Consider the following 12,636-nt stretch of genomic DNA (forward strand, 5'->3'; position numbering starts at 1 on the left):
ATCCATGCGTGTTTCATACCTATTTGTATGCCCAAAAGCAATAGGGAAAACTGGGGGCAAATTTAACCCTCTCTGAGTGTCCTCATCTCACCCTCTCTTCCTTCCTGTCCCTCCCCATCACCTTTCTAAAACCGTGTTCTCCATTCCTGGGAGTTCCTTTCATGGCGCATTGGTGCATAAGCCAGCTGTAGCCCTGAGCTGGCTATCGCTGCCAAACACCTGGGAGAAACAGAGAAAAAGGGGAATAAAGGAAACTTCACACAGTTTGTTCCAGAGGCAACCCAACACCTCCCGTGCGCCTTTCTCTGCTGGCGAGAACTTGTCAGCAACCTATTTTCCCAAAGTGTGGGAAAACAGAAAACTTTATCATGTACCATTCACTCGATGTGGGAGTGCGTGAATCAAAGAAGAGAGGCAAAGACTCCCCACCCGCCCCCAATAAATGCTTTTCAAAGGTTCCCAATGGCGTGGGATGGGAGAAAACATAGCGGGTGAAGGAGAGGGAATCCCTGACGCTCTTAAGCCTGGCTCTAGGATCCACACAGCACCGCTGCTGTTAGTTCCCAGATCTGTTGTCCAGGTTAAAAATGAATTTCTGAAATATAAGTCACACATTTGTAAATCACCCCCAACTGGTTTTGTTCTGGCTCAGAGATCAAAGCACGAGGGGAGACAGGTAAGGGATCTCATGAAAGGGCTGGGAAGGGGGGAGCAGGAGGCAAAGAGGGAGAAAGATGAGTACAAACAGGTTGGCACCCCAGGGAGGGTTGCAGAAATAAGGTGGTCTTTCCCTCTTCCCCCCACCCTCGAAGCGTCTGTGATCAGCAAAGCCCTGTCTCTTTAATAGACTGACTGCCTGCTGTCTGCTCGGAGTAAATTTCATCCTGTCATCAGGTCGCGGAGGAGGAGTTTGTTAATGTACAGTTTGCTCAGTGGATCGATGTTTGCTGGCATCGCCTCGCCCTGCCTGTGTCTGTCTGTATATGTGTATGTGCGGTGTGTGCTTGTGTGTGCGTGTGGTTCGTGTGTGTGTGTGCGCGCGCGCGTGTGTGTGTGAACACCAGATTTCCTCCCATCCAAAAGCTCCTCTGTCCTCTTCCATATCACTCACAACCTGGCATCTGACAGCAGCAAACCTGCCGTTTCCCCAGCAAACACGCACCAATCCGCCCTACAGATCTACGCGCAGGAGGCGGCGAGGAGGGGGGGGATTAAAAAGGGGGGGCAGGAAAAAAAGAGATAGCAAACCCCCCCACACTCGACCTGCTTTGAAAAACTATTTAAATATCTATATCCTTTTTTTCCCCCCGATCCACTGAAAACATCCCCCCCTCCGCGCACATCCACCAGCACTGCGCAGGATCGGAGATCCCTTTGGCATCACAGCAAGTCTTGCAACTGTTCAAACAAAAACAAGGCAACAAAAAAGCAAACCCCCCACCTATCTTTTTTTTTAAAAAAACCCTCAAGAATAAGGATCCGAACAGGTTGATCTGGTCACTGGAGTGCCAAAGGAGACCGGAGGGGGCTCGTTGCTGCCGCCGCCGCCGCCGGGTTTGTTGGGGAGGGAAAAGCAGCCGAGGAGGGAGAGAGAAGGGGGGAAAAAGACTCTCGGAGAGGAAGAGAGAAAGAGAGACGGCCACAAAACAAGCCCCGCGAGCTTCCGAGGGCTCTCGGATCTGGGAAGAGAAGTCCGCTTGGAGCAAGCGCCGCGATGCCAAGGAGGAAACAGCAGGCACCCAAACGGGCAGCAGGTAAGGAGCTCACCCACTCGCTTTTTTTGGGACCTTCCGACCTTCCCCCTCCTCCCCCACGCTTGTTATTTTCGGGTCACCCATTTGGATCCCCCCCCCCCGGCTTCCTTGGATCGGGTTGTTATTTATTGTAACCTTTCCCACCCCCTCCTCCTCCTCCTCCTCCTCCACCTCCTCCTGGCTGTGTCTCCTTTTCCCAAACCCGCGCCTTGAGCAACTCGGACGAGACGCAGGGAGCGGTTTGGGCGCCGGGGCTTGCTGGGGAGACGCTTCCCAGACTCGTCTCGGCGCTGCAGATCCCGGACTCTTCTTAAACTTTTCCCCCCAACTTTTCCGCCGCTCGGATTCTCACCTCTTTCCCCTCCTCTCGGTTCTCCCCCCTCCCACTTCCCATCCTCTGGTCGCATCCCTAATTTCTAGGAATAGGGCGAGGATATATTTTTTTGGCGCGTGTGTGGTGGTGGTGGTTCCTGTAAAAGGAGGCATTCATATACATCTGTACTTTCTTTAGCTTTGTTTCTCAAGCAGTTTGTGTGTGTGTGTGTTGTCTCTGGGGCTGCAACTTCAAAGCCTTTGATCGTCTGCGGTGGGGGGAAAAATCGCAACAGGAAATAAAAGGAACATTTCGAGAGCTGGGAGACAATCCCTAAATTCCTACCAAGTTCTCTCTCTCTACCCCCCCCCCCCTCGTACATGTTGTGATTCAGGTTTCAGTTCTGAAAGGCCCTTGTTGTATGTCAGGGGCAAATCCAGTCAGGTATTTTTTCTCTATATATATATATAAGAACTGAAACGCTTTCCAACTTTAAAAAAAAAACAAGTGTGGTTTTTTTGAGACAGTTACTGGAGTGCTGAGCAAACTGGACACTAGACCTGGGGAGATAGGGGCCTGCTCAAGAAGTCGTTTCAAAAGTGGGTCCCCAGCTGTGTTTTCATGCAAGTTTGCCTTAATTCTATTTTTTTATTTTTTTAAAAATAGTTTGATGGGGTTTGGTTTCTGCACTGTGTGATACGCAAGCTTATTTTTCAGCCGTCGGACCCGCCCACTAGGAAAAAAAATAAGTTTTCCAGTTGATTGCCAGCTTTGATTTGGCATTTGATTGATCACCTGTCATCTCGCTGCCTTTGATCTATTCATTCTTGATATATATCAATAAATCACTCACTATGGTAACCCGGGTGCTTGTGACGCAACCCGGGCCCTCTAGGATCTCTTAGCCAGACATGCACAATTATTATCTTCTTTGGCCTTAATGTGGGTGGGATTTTTCTTTTTCTCTCTCTCTCTTTGTGTTCATTTAGATTAATGCTGTACAGTGTCGCTAAATTGTTGAGCTTTTTTTTTTTTTTTTTACACTCCCTCTTGGCCTGCAGATCACCAGTTAATTCTCTGAACTCCTATCAACAGTCCAAATAATAAAGCATTTAAAATGCTGGGAAAGTTTCATGATGTAAATCTGAGTAAATCTCAAACTGGGTGTGTTCAGGAAAGCGGTCAAAGGTCAAAAATATTTTTTTGGGGGGGATAGATTAGGTTTCGGAAACTTTTGATGAACTTGGCACAGTTTGAACTTCTGCAGTTCTCCACTGTAACTTTTATGAACATAGCAGTTAAACTAGTGCTTAAATAATCCTCAATTCCCAACAAGCCAATGTTCTCATGCAAAAATTTGTTTAGGCATATATAAATCAATAGGTAACACTGATACATACTTTTGGGGAATCTTACATAGGGGTTTACTTCCCTGTTTGCGCAGATGGTTAAGTCAACAACTTGGAAAGGAAGAGGTTAGTGTAGAGCCACATGGTTGCCACTGAAGTCGCTTGCCAAAGAAGGTAAACTGTTAGTAAGTAAGGAAAGGTAGTTTGTATTCTCTGTGCGAAACATTCTGAAAAGACCTTATTACTTATGAGGGTTTTGAATGCTTCCAAAGTGGGAGTTAGATGACTCAAGAAGCATTTCTGTTGTTATTGTGATTCTGAGCTGCACCCCACCTCTAAATAGATATCACCCCCGTGTAAAAATTCTTTGAAACATGACTTTATCATCCAACTTTCTCACTCATTTTCTTCTTCAAGTTATGCTAGAATCTGGGAGGATAGGGATAGTGGAGAAGCGATACACATAAGATATCCTGCCTTCAGGCACCCTCCACATGATAACATCTTCGTAAGTCATTATCCTGGTAACATCTCTGCTGCTTGTCCAAGATGCCACTCCCCATGAAAACAACTTTGGGACGATGGTTATACAGACTGTGGAACTATTGTCCGATCATTTGAATGATAACTCCAGTATCCGGCTTCCGGTAATTCCACTGTGAAAGAGGTTGCCCTGTGTTTGAGCTCGCATCTCTCTTTGTAATCAAATTCATTTTGTTTCAGGTGGGCGAGAAACTCCTTGATTGGAATTTACCTAGGTTTAAGAGTGTGCAGTCTTGCTGTAAGATGTCCCCTGGACTTTCATTTTCTTAACTGTGGTATAAGAATTCTGTTTTATAAAGCAAATCTAGTCTCAAAAGTCTGCTGTGCCACAACGTGGCCCGAGGCAGAATGAGAAGGGAGTGTGGGAAGAATGAATTATCCAGATGTTTGGCAGGATCATTCTCTTTTGCTTCCTTTATATGCAAGTCTTTAAAAACCATTTTTTTGGGGGGGGGGGTGTAAACCTGAAGTGTCCATATTATTAGGAAGGTTCATAGGATTTAAGCTCAGTTGAGGTTGTGATTGTGTGGGTTGAGAAAAGTTTGCAACTTTTTTTGGGGGGGAGGGGGGAGTTAACCTCTTAGAGAAGAAAGATGGTAGTGTTTCGATTCTGGGCATAGCTGCCTTGGTCACTGCTTGAAATTAAATCCAATGCGCAACTGTAAATAATTACGTCCAAGCATTGACTTAGAAAGCAGGTTTCTCATTTGATTAATGAACAGCATAAAGGTTAGAGAGAACAAACGAGTGAATCAGCAGGGAAGTCCCCACTGTTTGACAAAATCTACCTACGTGGGCAATTTCCTTCCCTATTATTAATTTGAAACTCTGAATTCCTTATATCCGACGTTATGGGGTATGGTAAGAAAACCTGGTAGTGTAAGTGGATCAGCGGAGATGCTGTTTGGAGTTGATGATAACACATTTCGTTCTTTGAATCTTTTTTTTTCCAATTGCACTTGGAGTCAGGAAGGCAGCGATTTCAAACACATGTGCTTTCCTTGACTCATTTCTCAGCAGTATTGTTCTCCTTTTTTCACTATTGTCTGCATAATTCTTTGAGCAGATGTTTGAATATTTTTAGGTCAGTCCCTGACATTACATCATACATTTATTTGTAATGATATATTACATGTGCATTGTTATCTTCCATCCCTAAAGAGCCCAAGGTGCTTTACAGACTGTCGCTCTGATTCCTCGCTTCTCCCGTGGCTGCGAGTCAGGAGGAATTCTCCTGTAGCCAATGGGATTACATTGTGGCAAGAAAAATGAACATCAGGCCCAGAATGTTGTATCCGAATTATATATTTTTTAAAAAATGCAGCTGTCTCTAGGGAACAGCCATCCCGTGATGACCCATCACAACTGAAGGGAAAGGAAAAAGCTAGGATTGAAACTAAATTGATATGTTAATTTAATTTTTTTATTTCTATATTTCAGAAATATCTTTTCAACCTAATTCCTCAGGAATAAGCCTTGCTTTCTTCCTGCGGCTTGATGAGATGTGCATCTTTTATTTTTTGCCAGACGTAAATTTGCTGATTATTGGTACTGAATCCAAATCTGGAGTTAACACTTGGCGTAGGTCTTCCTTTGGGTTCTTCTTTGCTGGGTGGGTCCTTGTTAAGAAGCAAAAGCTCAGAAGTACAACCAAGACAACAACCAGCTGCATTTACTTTGTTTACGGGAGCTAGAAATGAATAATGCAGATTTTGTTTTCATAAGAGTCCTTGTGTGGCAGTAAACATAAGACTATTAGCAATCATTACTTAAAAGTTGCAATTTGCACCTTAATATACCGGTTATTTAAATAGGGAACCATCCACTCAGTTGGGCCGATTTGCATTCTTCCAGGATAGGGGACCTTAGACTGAAATACAGTATAGGAAGAGTACACCTGTAACATTATAAGTTCTGCTTTAATGTAATACTCTTTCTAACCATATTATTAAGAGGATAATAATCAGATCCCATAATTATTGAGAGGATAATAGTCAGATCCTGAACAAAACAGAGCTGAAGACTGCTATAAAAATTAGTGATATCTTTCTTTCTTTTCTCCTCCAGGAAAAGATGTGTACATCAAAAACATCTAAATACCTCTTGCCTCCAAACTATTTAGCTCATCTCCTTTGCTTCTCCAGGGAATGAAAGGGTTTCTTTCTGGCTCCGGAACCATCTTGTTTGTTAACACTTGAATCGTATTTGGGGAATCAAACCCAGTTCAAGTTACAATTTAACAACACATTTCCCTCTGGTTACGTGATAGGTCTCCCGAACAATTGGAAGGATGACTTTACCAAGTGGGGACCTGTATACCTGGTACATTGTTCCCAACCATCTGCACTCACCTTTATATGCTAATTTCATTTTTTTGAGCCTCAGAAATAATCACTATATCAGTCCTCACACTAGATTGACAGCGGCATTCAGATTGTCATTGATGTGAACAGCCCATGTCTGTTAATAACTTTTAGTAACTGTTAGTAACAATTTTAAGGTTTCCCCCGCCTAATAATTGTATGAGTAATACTTCTGATTGTACTTTTCAGTATGGATAAAGAACTTTATAATTCTTATCTCATAATGCATGTCTGCTCTTATGTTTTCCCATTTACACCTTTGTGATGTTTGATATCCAGTGTTCGCAAGTTGTAAAGAATACCTTTGTCATGTCCTTCTTTATGATGAAATTTAAGCACCAGGTTGTTTGCTGCAGGATTTGGGGGCCTTTGGGTAAAGCACGCATAGTAGGTAAAAGATGGGGTTGTATAGACAGAGATTTCGCTCATGCTGAAGAGCTCTACTAGCTTTGACAAAAGCCCATTTTCTTTCTAGTGGTGGCTGTGTTGGAACATCTCCATTTTCTTCATAATCCGTTCCACCTACTGCAAGGATATTTACTAGATCCACTAGAAAAAGTTCTATCACTTATTGCTGTTAATACCGCGTTTCCCCGAATATAAGACAGTGTCTTATATTAATTTTTGCTCCTAAAGATGCGCTATGCCTTTTTTTCAGGGGATGTCTTATTTTCCCGCTCCACAGCTGCATGCTCTGGTGTTCTGTTCGACTGGCATGCTTCCAAACAAAAACTTTGCTACGTCTTACTTGTGGGGCATGCTTTATATTTAGCACTATATTTAGCAAAACCTCTACTACGTCTTATTCTCTGGGGATGTCTTATTTTCGGGGAAACAGGGTGGGAAAGTTATTGGCTAAATATTAGGGATTTTTTTTTACAGTAAGACTAATTTAGCATTGGAATAGGCTGCCTAGGGAGGTGGTGAACTACCCCTCTCTGGCAATCTTCACACAGCGGCTGGATGAACATGTGTCAGGGATGTTTTAGGTTGATCCTGCATTGAGCAGGCAGTTGGTCTATTCTAGATGGCCTGCATGGCCCCTGCCAACTCTGTGATTCTATAATACACCAGAGCAGACATCATTCCAAAAAGAGTTATTGCAATTTAAAAACAGCGGATCATTTGTGACAAGAGGAGGCAATTACAGACTTCCAAGAATGTGATACCCTCCCACTTGTCTTTGGTAAATGTATATCAGCAAAGTGAGGAGGGCAGTTTTATCAGGCCTCTCCCCAAAGTTTGCATCAGGGCAACTGCGTAAGTGAGGAACTGGGTGGCCGGAGGCAACTGCCTAAGTGAGGAACTGGGAGTCCTTGTGTGGCAGTAAACATAAGACTATTAGCAATCATTACTTAAAAGTTGCAATTTGCACCTTAATAGTACCGGTTATTTAAATAGGGAACCATCCATGGGCCGATTTGCATTCTTCCAGGATAGAGGACCTTAGACTGAAATACAGTATAGGAAGAGTACACCTGTAACATTAGAAGTTCTGCTTTAATGTAATACTCTTTCTAACCATATTATTAAGAGGATAATAATCAGATCCCATAATTATTAAGAGGATAATAGTCAGATCCCGAACAAAACAGAGCTGAATACTGCTATAAAAATTAGTGATATCTTTCTTTCTTTTCTCCTCCAGGAAAAGATGTGTACATCAAAAACATCTAAATACCTCTTGCCTCCAAACTATTTAGCTCACTTTGCGACTTTGACCCCACCTACATCCATATATTGTAATCTGTTATGTCACAAACCTGGCCAAGACAATCGGAACTGAGACTGGCACGGGAGGAGCCAAATTCTTACTATTTGCTGTTGATCAAATTTACTGTTTTGAAACCCTAAATGGTTGAAAAACGGGATGTAAATCTTGCTGACAAATGAAATCGTTTTTTAAAAATGAATAGGAATCTCATGGGTTGGATTTCACTAGAGGAATAGTTTGTCAGTGATCTAAGAAATTCCTCCAAATTCCTTGAATGTTCTGCTTGAGAACCTCCTAACGTTTTCCTTTGCGCAAAATTTGATAGCAACTCATACCTCCAGTTGAACATATGATGCTACAGTGTAGCAAAATCAGTCCATTGGCTTGTCAAGTTTAGCAACAGCTGTCCAGAGGTCTCCAGTGAAGACAGGCTTTGCCTAACATCTGCTCTGTTGACATCCTTTAAGTAAAGATAGCAGTAGATGACCCTGGCCCCCTATGAATGTATATGCTTTGCCACAGAACCACAACCTTGACCTTCTCCTGAAAAGACCAATTTAATAGTCTAAGGGTCTAATATTTAGTAGTTCGATAACAGCTGAAAATATAGCAGCTACCATTGCTCAGTCTTTCAAAGCTCAAATGTTAACCCCTCCTTCCCAAAAAAGCCAGTGTGCTACAGACATTTAATCCTGTTGTTCCAATGGGTGACATATTAGTTGCAAGTGTAGAACAGTCTTTTAAATAAAAAAATCTAGAGACTTTCAGGTCGTATTGCAGACAAGGAGATGTGTGGATGATGTTCTTTTCCAAACCCCTCCCCCCCCCTTTAGTCTGGCTTTGAAAATAGCCCTTTGTTAATTTTAAGCTTTATAAAAAAAGATTGAAAAATCATTTGTTTGGAAATCAAAGATGTCGGTAGAATTTTTCACCTCGCAGAACATTCTCTTCCAAGCCGTGGGACAGATCCAGGAGTCTTCCAACCTAACGTTGGAGCCAGCCAGCTGGAAACATATTATTTTTCCCCCAGCAGAGGACTTCGGTTTCATTCATTGTATAAATCTTATTTATTTATTTATTTATTTATTTATTTATTTATTTATTTGCATTGTCTGTTAAAAAGAAAAGGAATCTTTGAGCTTGCAGGCTGCACCCTGTACCCTTTACCCCTGAGCAGCCCAGCCCTAGGAATGCATGATTCAGTATCAACTCCCGCTGAGTTCAGTGGGATTTATTCCTAAATTTAATGTGCACGGGATCGCAGCCCTTCATAGACCTGGCAGTTGAAAAGATGGTGAGATTAGGCCTTTAATCTGAAAAAAAAAGTACCAGGATACTATTAGGGCTATGGCATGAGTTACGTTTTGCCCTTAGCATTCTTGTAAACCTTCTCTGTGGAGTCCTTGGAGTGGTCTGCCTGTCTTTGCTGTATTTTGCTTTCCAGTCCTACAGCAGTGCCATTATTACTGTGATATTTCTTTGCACTTGCAGATGCAACTCTGAAATGCTTTTTCTACATTTTTCCCCCCTCCACTTGAACTGGATTTTTATTTTGAGAGGCGGTGGAGCAAAATGACAGCTTTCAAAGAAACGGTACCTAAATATTGAGAACATCGGATTTCCCCAAAAGCACCATTTAGATTTTGAGACTGAAATTGAGTCTTTCCATGCCAGGATGACTTCTGATGCGTGGCATTTGATATTTTGGATCATTTTAAAAACCACCTGCTTAACATTGTCTCTCGCAAGCTGGAGATACTTTCACTTGGAAAGGGGGAAAAAATCAGCTGAGGAAAGGGTATCTTTGCAAGATTCCTAGAGGAAACATGTCACAGAACATACATTGCTCCCCTTTACGTTTAGACATTCTGTTGGGTAATTGCAATTCATCGTATAATTTTTCTTCTTTTTAAAAAGGGGGACAACAAAAACTAGAAAAAAAACCCCGTAAGGATAAACAGGAGATAAATAGTGTATTTGAGGTTTAGATTAGAACTACAAAGAGGTTTGTCTCTGAAGAAGTATGGTTTGTGCTCTCAGAAGCACGAGAAAAACCTCAGCAACTGGTAGAAAAATGGAGAGTAGTAAACTCTGGTAAAAAAAATACATTGTTTATGATATATAGTTAGCACTGATGCTGTTTCCAAGCAGCCGGACCAAGGCTGAACTAAATCTCTTTTAGGAAGACTTAAGGGAACATAATTGCACAAATATGTATCTCCATCCTCTCCGTTCCCATACATGCAGGTATGCTCAGGAACACACATGCGGTGCAGAGACACAGACCACACAATTGTGCTGATAGAAAACTATCAAATTGTTTCCCGCTCCTACAATGAAAGGGTTTAGAATTATTATTTGAAGTAACTTGTGACAGTTTTGGGAAGGGGGTAACAAACAAAACCTTTCCCTCCTGTTCTTGATAAGGATAAATACTTACGACCGTCAACTGTGTAAAGTCTTAGAATTTGTGTACCTGTGAAATCAATTGCAGAAATGGCAACAGGGCTTTTATTAGGCTCGGTCGCTTTGGCTGTAGGCCAGCCCAATACAGATTTTGGTTTTAATCCCATTCCCTGTTTTTGAGGTGCTGCTTCAAAGTGCATTTTGACAAAATTTGCTATTAGGAGCAATTAAATCCAAATGTATTAATACCCAGGAACATTGCTATAACACTTAATGCGTTGGCAAGGTGTGTTGGAAATGCACTCCCTTCCTTTATCAGCTCTTTGTGATAATAAACATAATATTGTTCAACTTTATTGGGAGGGGGGAAAATTCTGAGGGAAAAGTTGCAGCATTAATGCTGCATTTTTATTGTATTTATGTAAATGAGATGCCATCTTCGCTTCTTTCATCTCTGCATATTGTATCTATTATTTTTCTATCTTGCTCTTTGCTGTGTAAGTGCCTATATTCTCTCCTTGCATTCAGCATAAAACTACTATCATCTAATGATACCCTACCTCATTAAAGTTGTTCATGATGCAAAAGGGACTTTGATAGGCACCATCTTCCTCCTTAAATGGCTGCGGAAAAGCTGAGCCACTGAACGTGTGAAAATAACACGATCCATCTTAAGTAACCGTTAAAATTGGTCATGTCAAGGAAGGAACGGTAACAACGACAGAAACTTTTAGTGAGAAAGATCAGGTCCATAGCCCCAGGTGGCAAATATGAAAAGCAATAAGGTTTTAAGAAGCTTTTTGGTTCTTCCGATATCACTTTCGGAAGACTAATTTAATTGAAAAACCTGTTGTGCCTGATTTTGTGTATGCATACAAGGAAAGGCCCGATTTCCCTCAAGAATTCTGGTTTACAATCATAGTGGATTTTGTTTGAGGGGAAAAAATCTCTCTCTTTTTTTTAAAATAGCAAACTCAGAAATAACTGTTCTTTACTTGGAGAAAAATACTTTCCTATGTTACTATGCTCGCTTTTTTCTTTTTTTAAAAAGGGGAGTTATTAAATAGTCTCCAAACGCTACTCCGGCTTACAATCTTTGGCCTGCTTCTGTAAGATTCCTCCATGGTTTGCACTGGAAGAGGAAATGTCATGCTGTTTGTGATTTCAATGAAAATATAATTATATCCATCTAAATCCACTGAGCGATTTCGGCTCTTCGTTTGTGACTGCGTTTAGGAAAGAAAACGGAACAGAAGCTTCTTAAGCAAAGGCCTCAGAATAGATAGGTTAAGGGGGTGTTTATATCTCTGCTATTTTGCACATGTACCCTAAAAATTGAAATTGTTCTCTGTACTTTTCTGTATATTTTGAAAAAAGATGTGTGTTTTTTCCTACTGAAAGATTGAGATACTGTCTTTAAACAGAATGTCATTTTTGGGCATGAAGGAATCATAAAACAACCTGTAGAGGTATGTGCCCACTGTAGCATTTGATAAACGTCAGACAAAGGGGCAGAAAAGCAACTGAAAATAAAGCTAGCCAAGAGTAGAAAGAATATTCTCTTGAGTCCTTCAAAAAGGAGAAAAGCAGGATATAAATTAAATCAGTTGGATAGGATGGATTTAAAAGCAGCTTAATGAATGAGCTTTAACCATCCCATGATCTCGAATAGATCTGTTTGGCAAAATGGCAGGCGTTGGAAGAAAGAATTGACCAATGCTTAGCCCTTGCTGTTTGAGCATTGCCAAATTCTCCCCCAATGTTAGTTATTTATCTCAGCAGCTGTGGGAGGTAGATATTGTTATTATGTCTTCCCCAGTAGAAAAAAATTAAACCTCTGAGATAGCAGTCGGGGAAGATCCCAAGTGTCCCAAGGAGGAATAATGTTTTCTTAGTTTGCGGGTTTATCGGGCTCTTCGTTCTGGTATTCAGAACAAAAAACCTTCTGGCACTGGAATTGCAAAAAAAAAAGATATTTATTTTATGTGACTTCATTCACAGTATCTTTATACCTTACCACTTAGATCTCCACAATGGTTTTAAAAGAGGCAAATGTAGATTTAAAAACAATTTAAAATATGATACAAGCCATATTTTTTGACAAAGCAGCTGCTGAATTTAGAAACTTCACGCTGCTAGCTTTTATAAGCACAGGAGAAAAGAACAATCTTTACCCGCCCCCAAAATGAAGCCA

General features: G+C 41.5%; 1 protein-coding gene across 2 annotated transcripts in view; it reads left to right on the forward strand.

Annotated features, from left to right (window-relative positions):
- Positions 1 to 997: 997 nt before the first annotated feature.
- Positions 998 to 12,636, forward strand: part of LOC125432877 (teashirt homolog 2-like) — a 484,512-nt gene continuing 472,873 nt past the window's right edge. For both annotated transcript variants that reach the window (XM_048496959.1, XM_048496958.1), the window contains exon 1: positions 998 to 1,754. In XM_048496959.1, the coding sequence (XP_048352916.1) occupies positions 1,715 to 1,754 (40 nt within the window). In that variant the 5' untranslated portion in view covers positions 998 to 1,714. The remainder of the gene's footprint in view (positions 1,755 to 12,636) is intronic.

The sequence above is a fragment of the Sphaerodactylus townsendi genome, linkage group LG05 (genome assembly GCF_021028975.2).
Source record: "Sphaerodactylus townsendi isolate TG3544 linkage group LG05, MPM_Stown_v2.3, whole genome shotgun sequence".
Classification (NCBI taxonomy): Eukaryota; Metazoa; Chordata; class Lepidosauria; order Squamata; family Sphaerodactylidae; genus Sphaerodactylus; species Sphaerodactylus townsendi.